The sequence below is a fragment of the Branchiostoma floridae genome, chromosome 16 (assembly GCF_000003815.2).
Source record: "Branchiostoma floridae strain S238N-H82 chromosome 16, Bfl_VNyyK, whole genome shotgun sequence".
NCBI lineage: Eukaryota > Metazoa > Chordata > Leptocardii > Amphioxiformes > Branchiostomatidae > Branchiostoma > Branchiostoma floridae.
The window spans coordinates 9,176,003-9,203,884 of NC_049994.1; the positions used below are offsets into that span (position 1 = coordinate 9,176,003).

The 27,882-nt window shown below is 41.0% G+C and overlaps 5 protein-coding genes across 5 annotated transcripts in view; 1 reads left to right on the forward strand and 4 right to left on the reverse strand.

The window, feature by feature from the left end:
* LOC118432732 (methylsterol monooxygenase 1-like) overlaps window positions 1-797 on the reverse strand; it is a 4,612-nt gene extending 3,815 nt beyond the window's left edge. The window contains exon 1 of the mRNA XM_035844341.1: window positions 522-797. Coding sequence (XP_035700234.1) covers window positions 522-680 — 159 coding nt within the window. The 5' untranslated portion in view covers window positions 681-797. The remainder of the gene's footprint in view (window positions 1-521) is intronic.
* A 293-nt stretch (window positions 798-1,090) lies between these two features.
* On the reverse strand, window positions 1,091-12,673 carry LOC118403551 (methionine synthase reductase-like). The gene is made up of 17 exons (XM_035802285.1): window positions 12,561-12,673; window positions 10,434-10,593; window positions 9,790-9,940; window positions 9,409-9,526; window positions 8,133-8,853; window positions 7,076-7,219; window positions 6,108-6,193; window positions 5,685-5,752; window positions 5,458-5,546; window positions 4,988-5,168; window positions 4,820-4,862; window positions 4,384-4,597; window positions 3,972-4,090; window positions 3,591-3,683; window positions 2,806-2,997; window positions 2,454-2,518; window positions 1,091-2,166 (listed from the first exon to the last, which is right to left on the reverse strand). Exons 1-17 carry the CDS (start codon window positions 12,608-12,610, stop codon window positions 2,087-2,089), a joined length of 2,574 nt encoding a protein of 857 aa, XP_035658178.1. The 5' UTR covers window positions 12,611-12,673; the 3' UTR covers window positions 1,091-2,086.
* Window positions 12,674-13,528: 855 nt separating this feature from the next.
* Window positions 13,529-18,053, reverse strand: LOC118432735 (phosphopantothenate--cysteine ligase-like). The gene is made up of 7 exons (XM_035844345.1): window positions 17,747-18,053; window positions 17,142-17,230; window positions 16,762-16,904; window positions 16,047-16,261; window positions 15,597-15,716; window positions 14,837-14,902; window positions 13,529-14,412 (listed from the first exon to the last, which is right to left on the reverse strand). Exons 1-7 carry the CDS (start codon window positions 17,870-17,872, stop codon window positions 14,239-14,241), a joined length of 933 nt encoding a protein of 310 aa, XP_035700238.1. The 5' UTR covers window positions 17,873-18,053; the 3' UTR covers window positions 13,529-14,238.
* Window positions 18,054-18,101: 48 nt separating this feature from the next.
* Window positions 18,102-22,410, forward strand: LOC118432733 (dolichyl pyrophosphate Man9GlcNAc2 alpha-1,3-glucosyltransferase-like). The gene is made up of 3 exons (XM_035844342.1): window positions 18,102-18,202; window positions 19,033-19,230; window positions 19,991-22,410. The coding sequence occupies exons 2-3, from the start codon at window positions 19,061-19,063 to the stop codon at window positions 21,351-21,353; spliced, it is 1,533 nt and encodes a 510-aa protein (XP_035700235.1). The 5' UTR covers window positions 18,102-18,202; window positions 19,033-19,060; the 3' UTR covers window positions 21,354-22,410.
* On the reverse strand, window positions 22,020-27,757 carry LOC118432734. The gene is made up of 3 exons (XM_035844344.1): window positions 27,601-27,757; window positions 25,594-25,668; window positions 22,020-24,549 (listed from the first exon to the last, which is right to left on the reverse strand). Exons 2-3 carry the CDS (start codon window positions 25,661-25,663, stop codon window positions 23,318-23,320), a joined length of 1,302 nt encoding a protein of 433 aa, XP_035700237.1. The 5' UTR covers window positions 25,664-25,668; window positions 27,601-27,757; the 3' UTR covers window positions 22,020-23,317.
* Window positions 27,758-27,882: the final 125 nt, after the last annotated feature.

A 27,882-nucleotide genomic window follows, 5' to 3' on the forward strand; every position in this document is an offset into this window, starting at 1 on the left:
AATAATGGAATATTTTCATTCCAAGCACGATTGTCTATTTCTATTTCTAATGTAGCACGAAAAAGTCGAAGCACAGCAATCTGTTATATAAATGGTATAATGCCCACAGTTTTTGCCTTTTTTCTTCTAATATTTCTAAAAGGAAACTGTCGTGATTTGGGGATTTGATTTCAACACGCACTGTTTTATTAGCAACTTATATAGGCCATCTTTTTGTATGATGCTATTTCGATTTTTAATTAACACATAATGACTTCCCAGAAAATTACATTGAATGTAAAGAGAAGTTCGTCTTAAATGTTGTCATTTCTTAAGGTTTCATTTGCCACCTGTGATGATATTGAATGACGCTATAAATGCTATTAGAATTGATCGATGCCGAATCATGAGCTTGCGACATTCAATAAAACTTCACTGGATAACAAAATGGATCATAACCAGATATATTAACTACTGATTTTGTTATAATTATAATTTCTATCCGATGACAATCAGTACGAATATATCTACCCTAACGTTACCTCATGAACAATGAGTGACCCCCAGGTTGCAATCTGGAACTCGGTGTAGTGAGCCGTCATGTACCGCCAACTCGCCTCGAAAGGGCCGCTCAGGGGGTTGTCGGGCATGTAGTCGGCCATCAGCCGAACTGTGGTGATCACGGAATCGTTCATCTCCATGATTATTGCACTCTATCGTCTCTAAAGTCTGCAGTTATCTCAGAGACACAGGTAGAACTGCGTTCGCCGGCTGTCAAGATCGCATCGTAATCCGCACCCTGTATGTCGAGCGCTGTGATTGGTCCATTTGATCACCCGAAGGATCAGGTCATGCGGAGGACCAATCAGAGGGCTCGGGAAATCCAAGATTGCATAAGCGTCCTACATAAGAATTGGTGCAGTTCATCCTTGAATCGGTAGATGGCCTAAGCAGTCACTTTGAGTGCGGCATTGTATTTGATTTGTCTGTGAGCGTTTCTGCAGTTAAGTTATAATTTATGCCTGTACTTCCAGAGAGAGAGATCCGAAGAAACGAAGTCATTTCTAACTGTCTAGATCTAGTTTTCCAACAATCACAAGCATTTGGCAAATAAATTGATATACAGAACTTTATTGGTGCTGAAAACAAAACCCCCCGTTAGTAAGATCAAGAGTGCTTAACGACCCTTAACAAATGATAAATGTTTTATAACGTTAAACTTAACAATACAAAACATCAAGGAAAAGGTATAACTAGGTGCATTTAAAACTATCCCTTATTAGTAAGATTGCAATAAAAGAACTTTGATAAACAATATAAAGAGAAAAAAAAGAAGTTATAGCTAGTTGCTGTTAGAAATATCACAACTACCAGTTCAACAGGAACTTCTTTTCACATATGTGAGTGCATGTACACAAATCTTTGTCATTCATTACCATCACAATCTTATCCCTTCACCATCTTACAGTTTTATAGATCAACATGGCAACATATCTATCGATGTGACATCTCAAGGTGACTTGTATTTCTTCAGTAAACTAAACCACACTTCAAAGGCCCTTCATATGGTGCTTTAACTCAACGTGGCTGTATGTGATATTTTTGAAGGTGTTTTCATTACTCTACAACCACTTAAAGAGCTCTGAACTAGAGATCTAAGCAGATATACAGATTCTGCTTTTGCACATCTTCTTTTTTTTGTAAAATTCAAAAGTGGTAACGTTACATTTTGTCTCCATAAACAATCAGCCTGATGACTGTATTGCAGAACTATCACCTTTCTCATGTATGAAATACACACCTCAGAGCATATAGTATCACCATGCAACAAGCAATCATATTGCATCAAGAAGGCTACTAATAATGTCATCATTCAAACAGAAATCTCAGTGCAGTGGAATTTACTCTTCCCCTTGATTTATCTTTTTTTATCTTCTACACTGCAAAGTAGAAAGATAACATTTCACCTCACTATAACACCTCACTCTGCTTTCTTGCCTCCTTCTGACTTACTTTACATTACAGAAGGACTTTTCTTTTTTAAAATTAAGATAACCACTGAAATGGCTACATCATTTAAAACTGCTTATTTTCCCAACATGACACTTCAAGTCCAGATATCTTCAATGTAGTGTCTGTCCTGTCTGAGCTGGAAGACTGTGTTCCTAGCCTCCTGAATGGTACAACCTGAGGAAAACAGCAAGGATAATGTTAGGAATAGGAACTTAAGCAATGGAGACAGGTATTGGGATAAATTATTGAAGAACAATCATAAACACACAGACACATAGACATAGACACACTCACACAACAAAAACAATCCCTCCAGTCATACCTAGAGGTAACAAGTTATGGCATCAGATTCATTGCACTGTTAAACTGTAGTTATTCTATAATACTACTAAATCTACATACTGTACACATGTATATTAATACATGATAAATTTCATTGACAGGTGAAACTGAAAGCTTACCTTTGTATTTCTGCACAATCTGTGTGATGACTTCATTCACATCCTTGGCCATGTTCTTGGCATCACTGGTGATACAATTCAGAAAGAAATCATCAAGGAAGTGATAGTGAAGTACAATTTTTGGTGCGTCTATGTGAATTTCTACAATTCCTACTTACATTTAAATATACGAATGCAGTGTTGCCATCCTCATATTTTTGCCTGTGTGGGGATGAAATGGTGAAAAATTCACAAAGCAGTATGGGTAAAGAGATGCAGTCTGCTATCTCTGATTGCCTTCTTAGATCTTGTGAAAGCTCAATGCTTGATAAAACTGGATCCCATTTTTCTTTTTTCTAGAACAGTTGCTCACCCACAAACATACAGCACAGCTCCCTCATCCAACAGCATCCTCCCCACGTCATCACCATGGTGATGCAGGTTATCCTGTACATAACGGGCAGGTGGGGCTCCATCTGTTTCCGTGGCAACAGGCTCTTCCCTGGAGAAGCACACCACCAGGTGGTCCAGCACACCTGCAGCTTCCAACCGCTCCAGTTCTTCCCTATAGAGTAAACATCAATAAACGTCTCATTATTTGAAACATACAAATAGCTCCATACTTACAATGTTATAATAACTTGTCCTGAGGCCTACATAGGAGGTACCATCAACACTCTATGCTAAATTCAGAAACACAGCGGCTATGTATTACCACAAATTTGGCAGATTGTCTTCACTTTACACTTAATTTGGCAATGACAATCTAAATAAACTGAACCAATTACATTTTTCTATGATAGATTTGAGCAGTTTGGCTACAGCTGATTAACTGCAGAAAATATAGGGAGAAGATAAACAGCACTTCTTTATGGTCCAAATTTGATCTTTAAACTTAAAACTCATTGGAGAAAAGAAAACTTATTCTACATACAAATTTTTCAATCCTTAAATTGAATGACGAGTCAAACCAAAGGTGTTTCATTTCTTTTTGTTCCTAGCTTTTCTAGATGCACATAATTTGTGTCCAGACAGACTGAAGAGTTTTCCAACTGACCTGTAGAGTAGTCTGTGTAACGCAAACTCCGCTATCAGGAGCTTGTTGATGGATGCAGCAATATAGGACGGGCCTAAGAAGTGCGATTAAATCAGGCTAACCTGTAGAGATAGTCCCTGTCTCTGTGCCTGCATCCATAGAACAGCCAGCTGGGCCCACACACTGCATCATGGGATAGCTCTCTCTGTTTCTCCCTGTAACAAACAAACAGTCTGAGTACCATCAATTCATTTTTATCCAAAGAGAGCTAATTTCAGGATAGGAAGAGAAATGATGTTTTTGTGGAGTTCTAAGTCAGAAGTTGAAACAATCCTGAAGTACAGTATTGATACATGATTTCCCGGTCGAGATGTTGCTTCGAAAAAACGCAAAAATAAAATCACTGCATACATTCCAACTTTTAAGTAGATTTAATAGGTGAGAGGAAGAAACACTCTTCATCAACCCATCTGCAACTACTGTCAATCAAAAGTATAGTTTACCTGTGCTGTAGGAATCCTACAAAAGGTGCCACACCCGTCCCGGGTCCCACCATAATGATGGGTACAGAGAGATCAGTTGGGAGACGGAAGTGGCTGTTGGTTCTCAGGTAGATTGGAATCTGTAGAAAATAAGAATACAGCCTTCATTTCACATTATTCCCATTAAGTTACCTCAAAAAGCCTGAATAGCTTAAACGAAGATCAAAAGTAAAGGAGCATGAATATGTTCTGAATGATACATCTAAGCCCCATCCTATGTAACATTGCCCGTTGGTCCTGAAAATTGATGCATCATCTAACCAAATGTTTTTGAAATAAAAACAAACTGTAAAGACTGAGGTGTTGTACCAATACTGAATAACGTTTGCACTAAAAACATTTGCACTTGTAAATGACAAAGTAATATACTTACCTTCAAAGGATCATTAAGGGACATCTGGCCTATCTTCTCTGCAACCCCATCTTCCTCAGCCATGTCCCCATACACCCCTGTCTGCATGTGCCTGGTGAGCCTGTCCAGCCATCCTGTGCACACACCAGTGCAGGGGGCAGCCCTCCCGCTGCCTGACGGGATGTGCACAATGTTGAACACAAAGTGTAGTTTGTCTGGACTGACCAGTGGGGAGCTGAAATATGAAATGGAGAAGAATATTTTGTCAATCTACAGTTCAAGCACTCTTTTCAGAACATGAAACTTCCTAAAACCACACAAATGAGATATGCCTTTTTTTGCAATTTTTCTACCACAACACAGGAGAACATGGGTACATATATAAAGAAGTCCTTCTGGATTCTAAGATTAAGACCATTTTTCACGATAGGTAAATAAAGTCTTGAACATTTCATACCTTGACACAGAGTATGGTCTTGGTTGAAGCCTTGGCAGCATTTCTATAAAAAAAAGAAGTTTAAAGAACGATTAAAAGGTTTTCCATCAGTATACTTAGGCTATTGCAGATGGCAAATGCGCAAACTATATTCAGACCAAAATTACTAAGTACAGAGTATCTTGTTACCTAGCAACCGCTCAAATGGAGGGCAGCATGATGGGAAAGCTGTCAGTACATCAAGCAGCCTCAGATTCGGCTCCCTGATGAAGGCGGCATAATCTGCAGTACCCTGTTTACTGCACAGTTCTTGTAGGCGGCGCTTCTGCACAGCATCAGATGTGTGTTCTACCAACATTCTGAGGAAGGCCTGCAATGAAATAACACATTACAACTTCTAATATCATACAGGCTCTTAACCATTAAATGGTACATTTGTACACATTTTTCATATCTTGCAATAGTATAATGCGGGCACTGCGAGGTATTTACTGTGCAAAAGGTTCATTTACTTTTGCTGGCATTTGATTTTGTATTAGGAAGGAAAAGTGGTTTTTGTTAAGTTTGCAGTTGCAACAATTCTGCAGTGTCAGTATCAACCCAAAGGCAGTGGCTGCTACGGGCTAATCAAGTGTTATCGGGTGCTTCAGGTGTCTCACCTTCTTAGGAACCGTCCTGATCTCCAGACAGGTGAGGAGTGCATGGCGGAAGGTACACCTGGCAGGCAGGTGGGCGGGGACTGCAGCTGCTGTAAGGACAGGTGAATATTTCAGATGTGAGACACATTCTTAACACATATAAACACTGCAGAAGAATAAAATGGCTTTACTTTAGCATTCTCATGTATAAAAAAAAAGCAATAACATGAAAGCAATGATAAATCTACCTCGTTTCTTGGTTCCTTCGATGACCTTGGCACTGAAGGTCGTGTCAGCATGGTCTGTAAGGTCCAGTCTGTAGTTGAAGATTTGTGAAAGTCAGATATTCAAGCAGTCAATCTATAATTTGCTGTTTTAAAAATAAATACATGTACATTACTAAAGCAGGTAGACATCAGTAAAGACCATAAAACATATTCAGTATTATCCAAATCATTTTCACATTATGTACTGTAAATCAATTTACTTGTTGTGGTCCTATCTTGCAATAGAATGGAAATTCTGTAGTACAAGATTTTAAATTCTATTGTACTAGTAAAACAATGGAAACAAATATTTGTCCTTCGTCACAGTGGGGAGGTGACCATAAAAGTTTGAAAATTTACAGTATTCAGCTGATGTAAGTATTTTTGCTATATGTTTTATCATACCTGTGAATCAAATCCTGCACCTCAGTCTCATCATTTGGGCAAACCACACCAAAGGAGTCGCCAGGCTCGTACTTAAAACTTGTATGCTGGAAGTTACAAGCACAAGTTTTAGTTATTGACACTAGGTATACAAATCATACAGTGATTACTGATGGCTGTTTAATATTGCGAATTGTTGAATATCCGTGAACAGTTTCATCAGGTTGGTACGTCACTGAATGAAGAGACTCTTTTTACACAACCAGTGCTTTATTCTCACCGACGTTTCGGTGACCGTCTGTCACCTTCTTCAGGGACAATTCTGACTGGTTCACATTGTACTGCAGGACAGATGTCGCTGCTCACAGTTCAGATGCGGTCACAAAACGAAAAGTATTTACATATGTATATACAGACAGCTTTATGCACATATTACAATGCGGTCCCAAACGTAAAGGAGTGTAATACATCCATAACACAATCAGTTGTCAATTAACGATGAATCAATGTAACAGTTTTTTCTACGTCTTAAGAATATAACATTAGATAAACTGATCCAACAGCACCAACAACCTTTGTATAAAAAAAATGAAATCTATAAAAAAAAAAACACTTAAAAATGCAAATACTTGATAATTGCCATGCTACCATTGGTTGAACTGTGATGGACACTGAAGATTGGTCTCTATTGGTTACAACTACACAGCTACAGTCTTAAGATAGAAACAACTGCAAATACATGCATGAAGTCTCAAGATGGCCAGTGTTAGGAAGTCATGGAGGAGGCTGACACTAGAGCCAAACATAGTCCCCAAACCTCAGAAATTAGGATGGGCAAGACAATCTAAAAGATGTGTCAGCCTCCTCCATGACGCAGAGGTTGAGAAGTCTACATCATATGTCTTTTTATCTGGCCTTGTCTATGTGAAACCTCCCCCCTAAAGAAAAGGGCAGCGAGGAAACTGAAACGAAATAAAAAGTATACACACCGAGATATCCAGTTCTATGTCCAGTGCTGTCTTCACAGCATCATGCCTAGTGAGTCTAGTTGCCATGGTAACTGTTGCCATGACAACATCTGCAGCTGCTGAGGGAAAGGGACAGCCACCTTGCAAGGGCAGCTTCTCAATACACTGTAAATGGGAAAAGACTTGTTTAATCTTAATGTACGAATTCACCAATATGTATACATAGAGTCAATTCCAAGTCACCGAGATGGTTTTGAAATAATATTTGTAATAAGTTTGAACTATTTTGAGTAAAAGAACATTTCAGTCACTAAAGTTTGAAATTGTTCAAACATTTCAAAATGAAACTTTAAGCATGTTTGAACCTTTTTATATTTGTTGGAACATTTGGGAAAGTAATGATATAATTATCTCTTTATTTAGACCAATTTTCAAACATCTATGTGTTTTTGTTATTGTTCCAACATGTTCCAACATTTTGTGTCATTTTTTCCCTCCATAAAAACTTTTATTGCCCCCATAAACAAAGCTGCTAAGCTTGGTCCTTTGTTTGGCTCTTGTATTTTTAGATTTTCACTGGTGAGTCTTTTGTGAGAAGGTGGCAGACAGACATAATTTCCTGCACTTGGCAGGGATGTGTGAATTGCCCTCTTCCCAGCCCACTGACCCAGTTTCATCATATTGTTTCTATGTTCGAACATGTGATCACAAATGATACATCTATGTTGGAACAGTTTAGAAACTAACAGAGATAATGTATTTGATGTTAGAATTCTTTCTAACATGTTTGAATACTATAGAAATATTTAGAACGTCACATAGATGTTATAAATAGTTCTAAACAGTTACTTATCACAGTTAGATTGTCACAAAGATTTCCAAAATGTTAGAACAAAAGGCAAGAAACACCCTCTCGGTAATATGGAATTGACTCTAATGGTTGTTGGTTTCAACTTGTTTAAAGCCATGAGACTTGTTTCTAATGACATATTAACTCTTTATCTTCCCCTTTTTCCATAGAGATGTTCTTTTCACCCAGACATACAATAGATGATTAAATTTTGTAACCATCACTTACCAGACTTTCCTCTGGGTGAAACTCCACCTCCAAATATGGTACAGGCTTGGCTGGTAGAGTCAGTCCACTATCACACAGAGGGGGGACAGACACTCTCAGAGAGGGACCAGCTTGTTCCTTTACGGTATCCACAACTTGCCCATCTCTGTCTTTACTGCCAGTGGTATCAGCCTCCAGGATGTGCTTCTCTGTGCCGCTAGCTTCTGCTGTTTTCTTATTTTCTGATTTGTCTGTCGTTTTGCTGTCTGTGGCATCAACACAGCAATCTGATGCAGTGTTCTCAGTTTGTGGACCTGTACTTTGCTTGGTAGTACTAATAACACCACCTTTGTTTTCCAGTTCAATACTGTGTGTAACTGCCTCTGCTACATCAGTATGAGCCATACTAGTCCTATCATTTGTGCTGTCTTCATAACTTTTAACAATTTCTTTGTTTTTAAAATCAGACTGAATCTCAATGACTTTTTCTGGATTATCATCATGTTGTCCATTAATTTCTGTTTCCCCTGTTCTTCCATCCTTCATATCAATCTTTCCTTCTGTTTCTCCACTACTATCCTGAACTACAGAGTTTGGGACACCTCCTGGTGCATGTTTATTGTCTGTGGTCTCCATGGATACAGTTTCCCCGGCAACAGTGCAGCTCTCAGGCGGCAGACCCAGCTGTTTGCGCACTGCCGTCCATAACCCCTCTATCCAGGGGTCTACCACAATCTCCAGACTGAAAAAAAAAATGAAACACTTATTACCTGCAGTTGGTCAAACCTATTTCTACATAAAAGCATGGAGATTAGGAAAATAACATCCTCCAATCTGACATAAGATTGCAAAACCTGAATCTTTAAGTACTAGTGCACTGTACATCTGCAGGGGTCTGTCAACCCTCTACTAACTAAATTCCGAAAGGCAGCTACTATGTATTATGTCAAATTGGGATATGCATAACACTAAATCGTCCAAGTGTCCATTATGCTATACGTAGAATACACTGAATACACTCTACATTCGATCTATGTGGAATTAAATGGCTGATTACACAGGCAGGCCACCATCTACGTCCCAGGTCCTGCTAGAGAGAGCATCATGATGCTACACTGTGCTTTACTTGCAACTGTGGAGTATGATTTGTAAAAATTGATGAACTTACTACATCCTGTGTTCTTAAATGTTATACAAGTTGAAGTTCATGTCGGAGCCAAATTTTTACCCTTATCCATACATTCCATTCCGTCTGCACTACAAACAGTGGACGTGTTGTTTCCTAGCTCTCACTTACCCCACAGCATCATCTGCATACCCCGTAGGGTAGAATGGTTTGGCCCCCAGCTCTTGTAGTCTCTTGTCCAGAGTTTTAGGACAGTTACAGAAGTTGGTGTAGTTGGAGTCTCCTAAACCTGCATTAAACATATAAAACTTAATAACACATTGTTGCAGGTAAATATTAAACAAGACATCAATTAGCATAAAGATATGACAGTGTAGCACTTGGAAGGATGTTGGATATACATAATGTTGCTGAAGACACAGAAAAAAACATTGTTACAAATAAAACTCAAACTAGAAAGGCATCAATTAACCTAAAGATATGACAATGTAGCGCCTGGAAGGGCGTTTGGTATACAAAATGTTAGATACAGAAAACAAAAATGATACGGACCTAAAACTGTGAAGCTGAGGTGAGCTAAGTGATCTGAAGGCAGTGTCTTCTTCTTCAGCCTGCGGAAGAACTTTGTGGCATTGTCTGGTGGGTCTCCGTCTCCGGTGGTGGAGCACACGAACACAACACACGACTCCTTTGTCACATCAAACTGTGGGGTGAATAAGGGAAAATATGGAAATACATAAATGATAAAGCATGTTTAATGCCAGACTAAGTACTTCAACTCCCCAGCTTGAGGTCTCATCCTTCAAAGTTTCCAAGAAGGCCCATTGCTTTTAAAAAAAGCCACTAGGGGGCTCAAACCTACACCAAAGAATCTTATTATCAAGCACAGCTTCTTGAACTTATACTGTCAAAATTATACAAACACACATAACATCCTCAACCACTCCATCATTGCAAAAATGAAAACATAACCTTCTGGCAAAGGTAGTATGCATGCTACCACATCTTTTTCAGAAGAAAAAAATGGTCTAGCTTTCCAAATGGCCTTTTTTGACAGCTGCCATCCCATAATTAGAATCAACACTGTAAAATCTCCCAGGTGAGCACTACTTGCTGACCCGAGCGGGCGGGCAACACTTCCAACACCAACAACATAGGGCCTTTCCAATAGGATGGTTACCAAGCTGAACCTTTACCTTTTTCTCTGTGAGTTCCAGCCCAAACAGGTCGGTCCGGAGCCCGTGTCTCTCAGCGTTCTCGTGTATCTCCTCGGCGATGGCCTTCGCCTGGCCAGTCTGGGACCCGTACAGCAGGACCAGGCGGTTGTTCTGGGCCGGCATCATGGGCATTCTCCTGCTGGAGATATTTTGCAGTTTTGAAGCACAGATAGATAGCCTCCATAGGACGGTTATGATGTTGGGTTAGCAAACCTGGCGGGCCCAGATTAGAATCCCGGAGCCAGGAGACTGTTTCCACTCGCTTCTATCTGAGTGCCAGCCTCTGTAGTGACTGCTGGCACAACCTTTAACTGTTATGCTTGCTCAGTGGCGGCGGCACCGGGGGGGCAGGGGGGGCGGCTGCCCCCCCGAAAAATATGTTGGGGGGGCGTCGCCCCCCCAAAAAATCAAGCTGAAACCTTGTGTATTTTTTTGATGATGGAAATTTCATTCAATCAAACTAGTCTAACGTCAAAATTTACGCCTGAAAACGCAAGAAATGACGTTTCAGAGAGTCCCGATTTAAAAATTTCGCCAGAGTTCCCTTGTGACGACTCGCGTCTTCGGCCATGTCGGCGTAGGACAATATGTTGCGGGAGCGTCGCTCTCAAAAAACTTTTAAACTAATAGAAATTTAACTTTCGTACTTAGCTTAGTTTGCAAGCAGAATGTGGCCCTCAAATGCTGGAAATGACGTTTCAGGCGGTCAAGATTTCAAAATTTTCTCCGGACCTCCCTAGCCGCGGATGACTAAGTGTGCCTCCGGCGCTCACAACGAAATGGTTGAGGCGTGGGTCATCGCCCCTTAAACATCTTTCTTTGACAAAAATTGCATTAAATTTAGCATAGTCCCTCAGCAAAATTTGTCCCTCAAAATACAGAAAATGGGGTTTCAGAGGGTGCAGATTTTAAAATTTCCCCAGACCAACCTCGGACAGCTTGCACCTTCCGCACTCGAAATCGTGAATATATTTGGGGGGCATCGCCCTCGCTAAAACCATGTGTCTTTCTAACAGAATTGCCATCAAAGTTAGCTTAGTCTCGCAGCAAAATTTGGCAGTCAAAACGCAGGAAATGGCGTTTTAGAGGGTCAAGATTTCAAATTTTCCCGGGGGAGCATGCCCCCGGACCCCCCTAGGATGGTCGCGCCTCCGGCGCGACAGGTAGTGCCTTCGGCACTACATGTGCGGCATAATTTTGTCAGTAAAAGTTCGCCCCCCCAAACGAAATTTGCTGCCGCCGCCTCTGTTGCTAATCCATGGTTAAGAAGCCAGCAGTCACTACAGAGGCTGGCACTCAGGCTACAAGATAGAGGCGTAGAAACAGTCTCCTGGCTCCCGGGGTTCGAATCCGGGCCCTCCAGTTTGCTAACCCAACATCATAACCGTCCTACTGTTACAGTTTTCCTGCTGACCTGTCCACCATAAATTCATACGATGCCAATATGATTTTGGAATGTATTGCTATTGTACTATCCACAGGACTATCCATCGAATCATACCGCTACATTGCGCTAGTAAATAGATGTTGGGTAGGACAGGTAACACGTTAACAGTTACTAACTTAAAACGTACTTTCAACTTTCATTTCCATGAGTATCCTCGAATAGCTCCTATTGATTGTTTACAAAATAACACCATGTCAAACAAACAAGGTTTTTATTTATATATATTTACAATTTTAACTTGAAACCGTCCAATGATTATAAGGTGACTATAGTGAAAGTTGCTATTGTGTCTGTCAAAATACTAGTAATGTGGCAACGGTGCTAAACCGGAAGTGTGGCGCGGGGGGGGGGGGGGGTTAGAGTTTGTCGGCGCTGTAGATGATCCCTTGAGATTACTAGTAGTTGTGTACGTGTGTGAAATTAGGATCAGATCGACAAGTTGTCTGCGTCACCTAACCGATGATGTTTCAAGAGGGTTATCATCATCCTGCCTGATGTGCTAGGTAACGTTATAAACTGAAGGCCGAAGCTGCCAGGTTTCCAAGAGCAGCGTGGCACTGCTATTATTCAACGTTAACGATAGGCTTGAGAATAAATCGTTTCCAGTTTGAACAATTACCAATATTAACACCATACCAATCAAAATATTGTCTACTTACCAACAATAACAGCGAAAAACGACGTTTATTAGGTGCAGGCGCGAACGCATCCACCACCCATCAAGAGCAAATGCGAAAATGACGAAACTCCGTCGGCTGCTCTTTATATAATCTAATTGGCCACCGCCTAAAAGCGCTAAGAAGAAATCTACAATGTCTGATGCTTACTTTGCAATCAGAGATAGTTACATTGATACATAAAGATATCAGATTTATTGTACAGAAAAAGGTGGGTATTGATTAATCTTCTGTGGCCGTTAATCCTGACGATAAATTTAATATATTTTTGTGACATTTGTATGTTGTGTAAGTGGGGTCAAAAGTCAAACTTAGTGTGAAAGGATAAGTTTTGACAAGGCTTCTTGGTTTTGGAAGCTTAATCCAGTCTTGTCGGCTCAGTCAGCCTCCAACGGTCGCTACCCCGTTGGCAGAAGAAGGCCCCAAGCTAAAGTTATGGTCTCAGGCACTTTCTAAACATCCATTCCTAACATTTTGCTATGTTGGTAGTGTTTGCTATCAACCTACGTGGCAGTGGGGACCCCTAGCAGTTTGTGTAATCATTGCAGGTCGACAGTGCGTGAAGTTTTGAGTAGAACTCTACTTTATATGTTTAATATGCTCTACCTATAATAATAGGTCTTGATTGGCCTCCGTTCGTCTAAGCAAGGATGTTCTGCTATATCATCCTTGGTTTAAGTAGATGTTGATTAAAGCATTTATTATTTGTGCAGGCTCGCAAGTTTCCGAAAACCACGCCTTCCGCACTAGGTGCAGTACCGACAGTGATTAATAGAAGTCGCTTTTGATCCACACAATGGGAGCTGATGATGCCTTCTCAAAACAAAACGTAAGCACTAAAAAGCAGCCTCATGCAGGATTGATCCAACCATGAACGTTTGGTTATTCCCGCCCTATTTTTTCTCAGCTTTCACCGTAGGAAAAAAAATCCGAGTCATAGTTTCTGTTCAAGGTGAGAGGATTTCATGGTCTATAATGGTTGTTAATTCTTCCTTCTTCCTTCCTTCTTATAATAAAGATAATGTTGGATAAGTTAAATTTGACTCCTAAGGAAATTCTGTCTGAAAGAAAGTCTTGGATTCACATATTGCAAAAAAAAACACATTCCATAATTATGTGTAAAATTAAAATTCTTCAAAGATAATTTGCATTTAACACAACAATTAAGTTAACTTTTTTTGTTGGAATGAATGCTGCACATAACGAATAAATAAGGTTTGGCACATGAAAACATTAACATTTAAATCTATTTGCACTTAAGCTACCAACATCAAATAAGAAATGTACCGTATAATGGAGACGGTGCAGATTCTAAGCATTTCTAAAGCAATTTCTTAGATACATTGTAGTCCATGCTTATTCAGCTATTTTTACAAGGACAAATTTAGCAGTAGAAGGAGAAAGTAGGTTTTCTCAGTGTTTTAAGTTTGCAATGAAAACAATTCTTTACTGTATAGTACAAATGTAGTAATAACTGTAATTGACTCAAACTGCATTGTGAATTTGTGGTGCAGAGGTCACTGCAAAAAACACAAAAATAAAAAAATGCAAACATTTCAAGATTTATAGTGATGAATAAGCTTTATTAAAATTTATTAACAATGATGAATCTGTGGCTAATTGTGATATTCCTTATCAAAATACAACACTATGAAGTCATCTATGTTCCCTGACAGAATGTCTCATGTCTTCTGACGAGGTCTGCGATGATTTTCTCCTCTATCTCCATCCCAGCTTCCAGCTCCGAGTCTGACATCATCACAACCTCCTCATCCTCTCTGGTTACTATGGTTACGGTCTTCTTTCTTGTCTCGAGGATGTTGGCGATGACGACCTTGAGAACAGATGGAAGAATAGCAGTTGATTCATCCCTGCATTTTGTAATCTTCTCTCTTAAAGTCATGCTCATAAGTCATTGCTGTGACCTCATTGGTATAAGATAGCATCTGGAGTGATAGCATATGATTTGAGAAAGTAGCTTACAACATCTCTATCCTCTGAAACAATGGAGGCTTGCCTATGCATTGGATCTGGGTGAATAGAATGCTGCAAGGCAGTAGGTATGATCTGTGATGAGGGGGATACACACTTAGTCATGTTTAAGACTACAGTACATCCATGCCACTAAAGCGCCACCTAGCAGTTGGAATTAAAACCAGGCAGTGCTGCCAAAAGGAATGTTGGCATATGTCATGAAGAGAAAGCATGTTAACCAATAGTCGTTTCTGAAAAGTAAACTTTTTCCTACAATTCCATACCTGATGACTGTACTTCTGCAGCGCTTGTTTTGCCTTTTTGATGAGAATGCTGGTGTCAGTCTCCAGCTGTGGGTGTCAATAGATAAGGAACAAATATGAGTGGATGTAGCTGTAGAAACAAATCACACTTAGAGGCACTGAACTTTCTACATGAAATGTTATCTACCGGTAGTAGGTTCCAAAATCATATCCAGTTGCTTGAGTTTCTGCTTTTTGGCATACCGGTAGTACATTCATATAAAAAATTGCTACATTGTCTACTTGTAACTTTGTGACCTGTCCATGCTGTGAGACAGAGACAATGAACTGACCACAGGAGAAGCCAATAAGGGAAGTCAGTACTGACCTATTGATTGTACTTCAAATATGTAAAAAAAGAATCTACACCATCTCTTTGTATGTGATGGTAAACATTGTATTAGACAACACAACAATTCACAATCATGAGATTACCTGGGAAAGCAGAATGAAGCACTTTACTCTCTATATATAAATAAAGATCATAAACTCTCACAGAAGCTGAGTACTTTGAAAGAAGATAGTTATTGGATGGACCAACTACTCTTAAGTAGCATACAATAGGTGGGGCTAAATCCCAAGGGTCTGGAAAGGCTGCCATTTGGCATTTACTCAAGTGACCTCAATATGACTAGATATCTCCTACTGTTGTGCCCAATAAAAGGGCACAACATACAATGGGAGATCTAGAAAGAGCAGCCTTGAAATACCTCAGTCTGTAATAAGGAAGTTGAGACTGTACCTTAAAGGAGACAGTGAAGGCTTGAGGAGCCCACTCCTTAACCAGTGGAGACAGCATCTTGGGTGTCATCTGCATGGTGATCTGTAAAGGCCCATCGGCTGACTGGATCTTGTGCTCAGGCTGTAGGGAAGAAGGGGAGTATGCTTAACAATTAGATATTTAAAAGAATACAGGGGTACGACCACCCCCAGAGAATGGAAGAAAAGTGGCACAGAAAGAACCCATGTGGATGATCCCGGAGGAGATGGACTGACAACATGAGGGAAGATCTTAATCTCCTTGAGTCTCAACCTACACAGGGACTACCCTTAAGACAGATGTTCTTGGTGAGCTGTCATCTTAAGCCCTCACCTGACAATCAGATGTTTCAGACACTATCCTGTGTCTTTCATCAGTGACACATTTTAAAGCAACTTTTAAGATCGTTTTTAAAGTGAAGTCCAGACTCACAAGCTCCTTGTGTGGAATGTAGAAGTCTGACACAGCAGCAGCAAGATAGAGCATGGCTGTCGGCCCGATGGGAGTGAAGGCCTCGGCCGCAGCCCTCAGCAGGTACAGGTAGTCAGACAGGGACAGGAAACTGATGGACAGGAGAGTGTCGGTGTCTCTAACCCGCTGGTATCCCTGCATGACTCTTACAAGCTGGGAAGTCTCCTTTGGATCAACTGGGAGGAATACAAGGTGTAACATTCATGCTATTGTAACAACACTTCACATCATTACTATTAGAGTAGAGTAGAGTTCTTATGTTGGATAGGAGTATCACTCCAGTTGGAACCGCTCCTCTTGAACTCACTTTTCCTACTATAGTACTAATGACTTAGCCTGGTAATGGTATCCATTACTACTCTAGCTCCCTTTGCTCCTCTGATTGCCTCCATATGCAGAATAGTCTGGTACCTGTTAGAAGAGGAATGACTGGTATTTGAATATTGCCAAAAATATAGGAAAGAATTTTGATTGGCTCAAAGTTGTACAGTCCTTGCAATTGCATAGTAGAGGGTTTCACACAGGCATTCGGAAGTTTGAGAAACTTTTCACCAAAACAAACATCAAGACCAATGATGTCTTTGTACTGCTTGATGATCAAAACATACACCATCAGAAAGTCAGACTCTATCTGTTTGTGAATATGTCAAAATCATGCCCTTTAGATTGTAGGTACCTTGTACACCTGTCCTGCCATCTGCTGTGGTTGTAAGACTAAGCAGGTCCAGGAAGTTGACCCTTGAGAAGTGCCTGGTGAAGGGTTCCAGGGAATTCAGTCTATGCAGGAAGATCACAGCATAACCCTGTGCCAAAAAGTTTCTGAAAACAGCAGTCAAGGGTGCTCTGGAAACTTTTACCATGACTGCTATTTACTGTATCTATCCGGGTCCCCTTTAACAATTATATACATTTCATTACATACTTGGACTGTGTTAGACAGGAATTTCAAACATAAAATAGTGATACTGCACATGGGGTTTTGTTCAACATAAACATTCTAATATTATAATAATAACATGAACCAAATTTCTTTCTAATACAATTGTCAGAGGATACTCAGCAGAGACAGAGCCTCTGGTTCCCACACTGAAGTTGTCGATGAAGCGCACTGTCCTGCTCTCCAGTGGTACTCTGGTACCTCCTGACTGGAACGGCAAAAACAACAAGACAAAGGAGACGTTACATGTAACACTAACAGTGTACTCTCCAAGCATCTGGGTTAGGTTGGGCGGATTGTTTTGGATTGTTATGTTGTTTTCTTTTATCTAGCACTACTGAAAATATAACCTTCATGAATATTTCATGGGGGTAACAACAGAAAATCATAAACAGACGTCCAAGACGAGCCGTGGCCCAAATGTTTCAACCTCCTTGTTTATGATTATAAAGGTCACACGACATAATAATTGTATGCATTGTTACAAGCAACTGCAAGGGGAAACATTATATAAGAGGGTGACGGACTTGACACCATTAACAGTGCAAGAAATGAATTATATGAAAGCAATCACATGAAAAGTAGCTGTTTAAATCTGAAACCGTATTCAGCTATTAATGTTTGAAGTTGCAGAAAGCGCATTTGCCCCGCCCCTTTTACCCGACCAGACAAAGACTGATTTGTTGCGACCTCGACCAAATCAAGAGCCAACGGCTATACGTACAGTTACGAGGACAAGTCTTCTTCCGTCCTTAGAGTGTCTACTGACGAATTCCTGGATCCGTGTCTTGTTTTCGTCGTATTTTTCCGGAGGGTTCGAGCCCTCGAAATATGTTGTCCAGTCTGCCATTTTGGGTCAAAGGTTGTCTTTCGCAGAGTACATTTTGACATATAGGGGTATGTCACAAGTTATTGGGTGTAAAATCCTACAGCAAATGGGCACATTACATCAATGATCACTAATGCAATCATCTATTAATTTATTTCATAAACTTTAAAGATATTCTAATGACATTTTAAGAAGACAACAGTTAGACTAAAATCCACCAACTTCCCCCTAGAAAAATAGTGTGGTAGCCCAGCACACAGGTGGTACATGTGACCTTTGATCCAAGAACAGACGTCTGGGGGAAAGAGTGCCAGAAAGCCGAGGTGAAAGCATCGTCAAGGTTTTACTAAAGTAAGTTGCATTCGTGTTTACAAACATGACATCCTAAGCACAATATCAGCACAATTCGAAGATCATCGTCACTGGTCATATCTTTCCAGAAACACACAAAATTTGTCTTCGAAGTTCGTACTTTGAAGTTCGTACTTAAAATGGTACCTGCATACCATCTTCAGTCAAGTATGGAGTCGTCTCCTGTCGTGGACTGATCTAGTCACTTCATGATCAAGACTAGGCGTCAAAATGCATTATATCTTCCCAGAATCTATCCAGTTAGATCTTGAATTTGGTTGTTGTTGTTGTTGTCTCTGCAGTAGTAATCCGCTTGGTTCGTCGGATGATGGTCACATGTGCTGTCTTTACTCTCGCTGCTTTCTTGCTGTTTATTGTACTGCTTTTGACCACTCTGGTAGGGAGTTCCAATTTCTAAACTGGTCTTGTGCTAAAGGCCTGAGCTGTGCCCTAGTTCATGACTTTGCAAGGGGAACCATCATTTACAGGGGTATGCAGGGCTCATGGGAATTTATGCCTTTGTTCTCAGACATTCTGAAGTTAACATTTAGCAAGAGAAGTCAAGTACCAGTAGAAAACAATGGGCTAAGAGGAAAACTTGAATCTTAACATATTAGTTACTCTCTGACATTGTGTGTAACAATTCACCAAGGTACACTACTAGTCACTAGTCCCCCTCACAAGTTGTTTTCATGTTAATATTCCAGTTCAGCACTGCCTTCTAAAATCTGAGAACAAGCAACTAAATTGGCATGGCCTCAAGTAGTAAGAATGACATATCAACTTAAGATGTAACAGTATTATATGAAACCATTATATCCTATCTTCAGGCTCATCCTCTCTCTGAGAAATCCCACCATGGACACCAGGTTTGGCACGCTGTGCACTGCTGTGGTGTTTGCTGTGTTCGTACGCTGGGCAGTCTCGCTGAACTCCTACTCGGGCATGGGGAAACCTCCGATGTACGGGGACTACGAGGCACAGAGACACTGGATGGAGATCACCACCAGCCTCCCCCTCAAGCAATGGTGAGTTCCGTCTGTGTTTAAGGAGAGCCACACCTTGACTTAAGCACGTTAAAGAACCCAGCATATACATATATATGTACTAAGTATATATATTGCCTCCTTCGGTCAATATTGACTATGGTAAAATCCTACAGCGTTGACTGTGGCTAAACAGTCCTATACGAGAATGACAGTCTCTGCCACATAAGGCACATCTGTAAGCTGACTCAGGTCTGTTGCAGAGTTCTTCACACAATACTCGATAAGGGTCCATCTCTATGTGAGTGGATCAAGTAAATCTGCCCGGATTTGCAGTTTGTACTCTTCAGTAGAACCCTGGTTTCTTGCGCCATGAGCCGGAAATCTGGCAAGCCAGAATGCAGCCAACTTGGGTTGATCCATCTAGCAAATAGACATTTAGGTAACCAAAAAACAAACAAAACAAAGACGAATCATTTTGCAGTGATGTATGCCAAACATGTGGATGAAGTCACGTGTGCATATGTTATAGGCATTCCCATTCCAAACCTCAGGTCATTTGGTTTCAAAATTCAATACCACAGGATCCAAAAATATATTTTCCATATATATTTCAGAGAAGAGAAGCAACAAAATTGCCATCAAATTGATTCGTGGCAGACATTGAATGCCTCCTTATCTGTACTTATTTAGAATACATCCAACTACATGTGTGCAAGATTTAGTGCTTTTAGATAAATGTCACTTCACAATCTTTCAGCTATGCCACTTGACAATTTTTCCATGTTTTTGTTTTTGCTAGGTATTTCAATGGCACAGACAATGACCTTCTGTACTGGGGTCTGGACTACCCACCGCTGACTGCCTACCACATGTGGCTGTGCGGAAAGGTTGCCGGATGGATCAACCCCGATTGGACAGCCCTCTTCGCATCCCACGGATACGAGAGCTACGAGCATAAACTTTTCATGAGATACTCTGTGCTGATAGGAGATATCGTCATTTACATCCCTGCTGTTTTGCTGTATTGTTTCCTGCAGAAGAAGTTAAGCCACCTACAGAAGGTGCTACTGAGCTGTGTGTTGCTGCTATTTCCAGGCTTGATCATTATTGACTATGGACATTTCCAGTACAATAGTATTAGTCTAGGTCTAACGTTGTGGGCTGTGATAGCAATAAGTCATGGGCATGAAGTGATAGGTTCAGCTGCATTCATGCTTGCTTTATGCTACAAGCAGATGTCTCTCTATCATGCCATGCCATTCTTCTGCTACCTACTGGGAAAGTGTTGGGAACAAAGGTGGAAGAAGGGTTTTGTTTCCCTCTGCTGTATTGGTGTAAGTGTGTTGGCAACATTCACCTTTGTGTGGCTCCCTTTTCTCACTGAGAAAGATCTCTTCCTCCAAGTCGTTCACAGAATCTTCCCCGTCGCTCGTGGTGTGTTTGAGGACAAGGTTTCTAACTTCTGGTGTAGTTTGTCAGTTGTTGTGAAGTTTCGTAATTTTATGTCCCAGGAAGGCCTTTTGTCATTATGCCTCGCTACAACTCTTCTCGGCCTAGTACCATCCTCTCTGGACCTCCTATTCCGTCCTTCCATCGCCAAGTTCAAGCTAGCCCTCGTAAACAGTTCTCTGGTTTTCTTCCTATTTTCCTTTCAAGTCCACGAGAAATCCATCCTCCTCCCAGCCCTCCCTGTCTGCCTCTTGTTGCCATGGCGACCGTTCACCTCCACCTGGTTCCTCACCATAGCAACCTTCAGCATGCTTCCCCTGTTGATCAAGGACGGCCTCGTCATCGCCACCCTTGTAACCTCTGTACTCTTCATCATAGCTGTTGAGTTAGGGCTACAAGGGGTATCTTCTGATCCAACGATTGGCTGTCCTGTATGCATGTGGTCCTCTAAAAATCTTCCCTGGCTCCCTCATAGGATGTTTTTCTATGTGGTGAAGTCAGCATTTTATGCTTCTCTCATGGGGGCTCTTTTCCTGGGTCTGTTAAGTGTTGTCATCCCCCCGCCCTCCTCACTACCAGATCTTTGGCCTGTGTTGATATCTGTGTACAGCTGTTTGCACTTCATAGGTTTTACCCTGTATTACCACATAGTACAACTCATGGCCCCTGGTGCTAAAGAAACAACAGCACAGAAGGCAAAGAAGACGCAGTAAAGATGGTTTACTATTAGATAATGTCTAAACAGATCTTTTGACCAATCAGTGTTCAGTACCAATGGATACTGTCTTTCCAACCAAAACCTCATCTTTAAGATTATGATGTGATTTGTCATAATGCGGGTCGCTTTACAGATGTTAGAGTTTTTTTCACAATTTTCATTGATTTCTTCTGTGTTAGAATACATTATATTGATAAGATTTAAACATGAATTGCTTAAATGGATGAAGTTTGTTGCTCAATTCTTAAGTTCTTTTCTATACATCATTCCGTACCACATACTTTTTGGGTAAAGGAATTTATTGAAAAAAAGGTGGTGCGAATCTTTTCATTGATGTAAAATGCTGATTACCATATGTTATCACTCTGTGTGTCAATCATGCCAAATTATGGTCTGCACTCATGAAAATGCCCAGTACATTGATTTATACTCTTAAATGTAAGAGTTTTGTTGCATTAGTACTTGATTAAAGGCAGCTGCTATAATGAAATATGATTAAACATTGAGAACATATTTTATGGTTATTCTTGATCTACTTCTGTTGCTATATGTTTTCACACAAGTAAGATACATGTTTCCACTAACAACCCAAGTGATTTTCATGTAAATGGATGATAGTAGTATGGTTAAAAGTGAACATCACTCATTACCAACCACACAAATAGACCAGACATGTTTTATTTGCTAGGTGAGTCTACAATCATTAACTGTTTGGGACAGGTTTGAAATTCTGTATGACGCTGTATTATTTTCACAAATATAAGTGTGTTATTGTAATGACAAAAAAAAGCCAATTGTGCAAAACGTCTATTCTGAATGTCAACTTTGCAATCAACAGGTAAAATAATTTTGATTTACTGGTGTTGAATCTTTGTTGCTGTCTTTACTATCCATTGATGGAATTATGAAATAGTACAGCAGTTACATCATGTGTCATTGGATATCTTAATGATGCATACAACTTGTTTTGTCTTTACCATGGGTGAATTTCATTTCCTTTACAATCTCTAAGATGTTACTTATTGCTGAATATTAAACATTTCTGTTTGGTTTCTAAACATGTGGTCCTTTTGTTTTTTTCCACCAGCCTATAAGCAAAATCTTGGTACGAAGGCAACCTTAGATGGACAAATGTCTTAAACATAGTAGTTTCTAGTATCTCTCTATTACCTTATGCTCTAAATGCTATATTTCACACCAATTAAAAAGTTGCCACAAAATGGGTATTTGCATGAACCTTTCCCATCTAAGTATTAAAAGGAAGAAGGATAAAAAACAGGAAAGAAGACTTTTACATTCAAGGGAGCAGGCATCCAGTCCTAGCAATGGATATATGAGAAATGGCTAAATGTGATATGCTGGTACTACATGATATCAAGCTTATTGTACATTTTTGTCTAGTGCTATTCTAGTCATAATGCCTTGCGTACCATATCATATATCTATGCCACACAGAATATTCCTAGTTGCCCAGCTGAACACTACATACTGCATGCATCCATTTTATGATACTTATAATTCATTGTAGCTATAACTAAATGGTGGTATCCAAATATCCCTATGCTAGCAGCACAGCCAAAACCACTATGATTTTTTGCATCCTATTCTGTTCAAAATCCTGACATGACCTTAAATGATAGCACCAAAATAGTTCACAAATCCTAAGTAGTTGCTCTTATAAAAAAAGTACTGGATTGCATTTGTCTTGCACCATATGCAGTCTACTTATAGTTCACTAGATACCATATTTGTCTAAGTCCATAATTGCTGAAGATCCTAAGCAATTTTTGTTCAAAGAAATAGAAGACGTCATCTGCTTAGGCTGTAAGTTTAAGAACAATTATACACACACACACACACACACTACAAACATTTCTTTCAAAGTAAGCCCTAGATTTCTGAACATCGTTACGTTTTTCTGAAAGAACCGTTCAGAGAGGTGATCTTACGGTAAGTACTTTAAAGCTCAATGCGTTGCTGTTGCTGCTGCTGTTGGCCTTTCTCCTTATAGTCGAACTCGTATGTGGGAGAGGCGTTGGGACCTCCTGGATAGATGGGTGTCTGCACGAGTTGGATGCCTTTCTTCTTAAGATCTACCATCTTATCATCGGCGCAATCTGGCTTCAGCTTCTCCGGGTGTCCGTTCAGAGCATCGTGTAGGCACTGCATGACATCCACGTAGACTTTATTGAAGTCGTCTGACAGCTTCCTTGCCTCGGATCCAGGAGGGTACAGATCGGTGCTGGGGTTGGAGATGATTGGCCACACGTCGTTCTCATCGAAGGGCACTTGCGGTCCGTTGAAGGTAATGTCGTTCTCACAGTTCTTGCCATCGCAAGGGGAAAAGTAATCGTGGCACCACGGGTCTCTCGCCCGGCAAGGTTTGCCTCCATACTCCACCGCCTTACCGTGGACGATCTCGGCAAACTTGAAGTAGTGAGACGGTACATTCTTCTTATTGTTTTCCGCGAACTGGTCATCAACATAAGGGTTGCAAGCATCTCCGCCCTCCCCTTGGGAAATGATGAAGGCAATAGCTCTGATAGCCGTGGTAAGGTTGCTGACTTTGAAGGGAATCGAAACTTGACGCCCGGGATCTCCTGTGAATATGGTACCTTCGGGGCTTCCTTGTGCTTGTATCTCCAGCTTATACATGGGGCAGAGAATCTTGTGGATGTAGATCGCACCTATGGTGTCTGGGCTATAGCCCTCTTCGTCACATTTAGCCAAGAGTCCGGGAAAAGCGTCTTCCACCTTTTCAGACATTTTGTTGGACGCTTGTAGATCTGGGGATGCCGCTTTTGAGAGGTGATCATGAAATTTCGTGACGGAGTCTTCGCATTCGGGCGTTTCGATTCCCATGAAGACCCTTTCCGTGTGAGCCCTCGTCATCTTCTCCAGCGTCACGTTGAGGTCGGGGAGGCAGCCAGCGGGGAGGGGTCCCGGGTACCGCGGTGCTTTGGCTGCGTTCAGCACGGGCTTTCCCTTTATGGCGTTCAGCATGTTGGCCGCCAGCGCCATGTGATCCATCTCGTTCCCCAAGATGCTCCACAGTATACCATTCACCGGCTTGTTTGTGCCTTCCTTGATGCTGAGGGCAGCGTTCAGATACGGAGGGATGGTGGCCCACTCCAGCTCTATGGCGCTTTGCAGGTTTTCCCTCAGCTTTTCTATCGTTACCCTGTCTGTGCCTGCGACACAAATGATGCAAGAGTTTGAGAATCATGCCTCCGTAAAATATCTTAAGTGTCTCGTATGTCTTCTTCAGTTTGAGTACATTAATTGTGATTTGATTTGATTAACATCAGGCCACATTGACTTAATTTTATTGATGACATCCTTTGGAGACCAAAACTAATGCGCGAGTTAAAAAAAAAAGAGAAAACCCAGCAAAAATTCTGCTAAACCGCAGAAGTAACATCTGGTCCATTTTTCCAGGTTTGGTTTGTCTTATGTTCACCTCCAGTAAGACTGCAAGAGACAATCGTCGCCATTTCAATAATGCTTTTTATTGCCATTCTTGTTTAAAGAGGGAACAAGGGCGCTGTGTCCCCATGCCCTGACCATTTGTCCCCTTACCTTGGAGAGTAGATCCTCTGGTAAACATAAAATTATGATTGACCAGGGATGCTATTTGGTTACAGTGCTGGTCACAGTTTTTTAGAACAGGCAAAAATCAGTGCGCGTGCGGATGTTATCCATAAAATTAAGTCAGTGTGGCCTTGCATGTATCCATTGATCACATCCTGTTACTCCACGGTGAACGTGACTGACATATGGAAAATATGTCACTTGCGTCAACAGACACAAATACAGACCAAAAATACTTCCCTGCGAACTAGTAGCCTCTTTCATTGACCCTTACCTAGAAACCTAGAATGGCTGGCATGTCTGATAAATGACTAGTTCTACCACCTCTGAATTCTTCTTCCTGTCACACCCGCAAGTATGATCATTACCGTGACGCCATCTGTCTACTCATTGCCTACTATTCTACTGACAGTGTTTACAAATACACTATGAACACACAAGAAGACACACATCCAGACACACCGAAAACAAACCTTCCGTACACGGAGGCAAATATGGATTAGAAAAGCGACGTATGACATATCTGTTTCGTCACAGGTTTCAAGGGACTTGATGCCAGATTTTGCCTTCATTCCAGCTCATGTAATATATGTAGTATGCCCAACACAACTCTATTTAGACCGGGCTTTGTAAATCTTCTATACCTTGAGCGGAGACATCCGGCCATCCCGAGAAAAGACACGAAAGTGCCAGGAAGACTGTGAAGATTGCCATTGTGCCTGGGGGCAGAAAAAAAAATCGTTCACATATGATTGATTCCAAGTCAACTTTAATGTCGAGGGCTATGGGGATACTAGTACTAGAGTGATCGTCCTGCGAATAGCCACTTTCTACTCAGAGTCCCTGTTCCCCACGTTTGTAACCTGTCAGAGCTATCAGTAGTTTTAGAAGAAAGTAGTTCGTTACTGTAACACAACATGCGTTTGATAAGCGTTTTATACTGCGAGTGAGCGAGTAAACGGGGCTGACTCTTGGCACTGTATGCGCGGAGTAATTGTCCATTACGTTCCAGAGATGGCCCAATATAGAATTGAAAAGCTCAGAATTCAATCTCCAAGAACATTTCCCTCTAAATATATGAAGTATGAAGTTTATTGTATGGCCACTTTAAAGAAATAACCATTACTTTTTCCATCTCGAGAAAACTGTAATCTACACGCAAATCTTCAAACTTTTTTTTTCAAATTCATAACCGTACTGTTGTGTTCACTATTGTCAACACAGATGACCTCCAAATTCAAGATGGCGGAAAGTTCATAGAGGTAGTGTGCACGTGATCATAGAGGTTTGGTTCCATCGTGTATTGCAGAATTTATTGATGTCCCAGGTCAAAGGCGACGATGGGCCAACGGCAGGTCTTCCACAAAATTAGATACACACAAGACAATGTTGTCTTATATCCAATGTGGGATATAAGATAAGACTGTACATTTTGAAATGTTTGCGATGGTTTCATTTTTCGCGGTGAACTTAAACCGAGAAGGCATGGCACAGCGAATGTGTATTATGTGTATCTAACGTTACCGTACATCATAAAGAACACATACAGTGCAGTTGTGTGGGTGGATTGGAATGCCTACGTAATTGAGTAAGGATTGTTTACAGCTTTTGAATCCAGCATAACAACAGATAGAGTAGCTTGAGTAAAAACGGACATTAACATTGGCGTTTTTCGATATCTAGCCATTTATCAACTCAACAGTAAGGCCGTTTCTTCCTTAGGATGGATCGTTGAAAATGTTGTCATCAAGCCGGCGTCACAATTCAAGTGAACGTCGGCTGAATTTGTGGATCGAATTTCAAAATCACCCTACTGTCGACCGTATTTTTCGCTGTATCTGTTCCCTCAAAAATTGGACGGCGCTCGGTCGACTTTCGTCCAACATTAACAGTTATAAATCCCCATGAGATAGCATAAAGACAAAAGTATCAAGGTACCGCCGCCTTGCCCTGCCGGAATTTTAAGATGGCCCGGATTAAGTTTTAAGTTTCATTTTGTGGTGGCCTGAAAAGCCTAAAGGGGGCGTGACCGAGCAGCAAAATTCTATTGTACTGAAAAGCGACTCTACGGGGATCGCTTGACGTTTTAGTGCTATCTCCACTGAGCCAGGGTGCTATTTATTAACTTCGAGAAATGTACTTTCAAACCGGAGATTGTTTTAGGGTTCAATTTTGTTCTGATAGTTATTTTCTTCTCTTCTGATACTCAATAGTGCGTACGTGCCTGTGCGCAGCAGGCAAAGCTCTCAGTAGAACAACAAGTGCAAGGCACGCCTTGTGTACTCTCCAAGCAGAGGCCAGTTAGGCTCCGGCTGTTTTTTAAACTTTGTTTAGTCGTTTTTATCGGGCCTTCCATTTTGTCTTTTATGTTGCTGTGTCAAAACCTAAGACCGGACACAGCAAGATAAAATACAAAATAGAAAGCCCGATAAAAAAGACAAAATAACGTTAAAAAACAGCCGGAGCCTAACCTCTACTTGGAGAGTATGCCTTGTGTCCATATGCTGTTTACCAATAGATAGTTTTAGCGTTTGTTGTCTTCAATAAGGTAAAAAAGTAAGCTCTAGTATTGACGTCAACGTGACTTCAGCAATCGAAAATCATTGAACTACTAAAACTTTAAGTACAGCTTCAAGGAACACATTGCTTACCTGTTCCACAGAGCAGCGTCACACAAACTGGCTGGGTACGAGGTAGGCTCTTGGACTCGATATGGCGAAACGCGAAGCGCGACCATCGCCATATAGGGGCGAAACGCGCGGCGCATATCGCCACCGGGGGCTAAAAGCGAGTTCTCGATTTTCTCCCCCTGAGAGCGGTAGCGCGAAGCGTAATCAAATCATGTGCTAATGGGGATCCGCCAGCGATTCGGCATGCAAATTGATGGTGGTCGAATGTAGTTCAGGGCCTAAAACTTTAAGATTTTTTTTCTT

Coding starts and splice junctions, on each gene's coding strand:
- LOC118403551 (XM_035802285.1), bottom strand. CDS start 12,610: ATGCGTTCGCGCCTGCACCTAATAAACGTCGTTTTTCGCTGTTATTGT. Junction 2,998..3,590: donor GACAGGGACTATCTCTACAG/GTTAGCCTGATT, acceptor TTTACTCTATAG/GGAAGAACTGGAGCGGTTGG. Junction 2,519..2,805: donor GCTGTGCTGTATGTTTGTGG/GTGAGCAACTGT, acceptor TTGTATCACCAG/TGATGCCAAGAACATGGCCA.
- LOC118432735 (XM_035844345.1), bottom strand. CDS start 17,872: ATGGCAGACTGGACAACATATTTCGAGGGCTCGAACCCTCCGGAAAAA. Junction 17,231..17,746: donor GAAGACTTGTCCTCGTAACT/GTACGTATAGCC, acceptor TTGCCGTTCCAG/TCAGGAGGTACCAGAGTACC. Junction 16,905..17,141: donor AGAGGCTCTGTCTCTGCTGA/GTATCCTCTGAC, acceptor TGCTGTTTTCAG/AAACTTTTTGGCACAGGGTT.
- LOC118432733 (XM_035844342.1), top strand. CDS start 19,061: ATGGACACCAGGTTTGGCACGCTGTGCACTGCTGTGGTGTTTGCTGTG. Junction 19,231..19,990: donor AGCCTCCCCCTCAAGCAATG/GTGAGTTCCGTC, acceptor TGTTTTTGCTAG/GTATTTCAATGGCACAGACA.
- LOC118432734 (XM_035844344.1), bottom strand. CDS start 25,663: ATGGCAATCTTCACAGTCTTCCTGGCACTTTCGTGTCTTTTCTCGGGA. Junction 24,550..25,593: donor GCCGGATGTCTCCGCTCAAG/GTATAGAAGATT, acceptor TTTGTGTCGCAG/GCACAGACAGGGTAACGATA.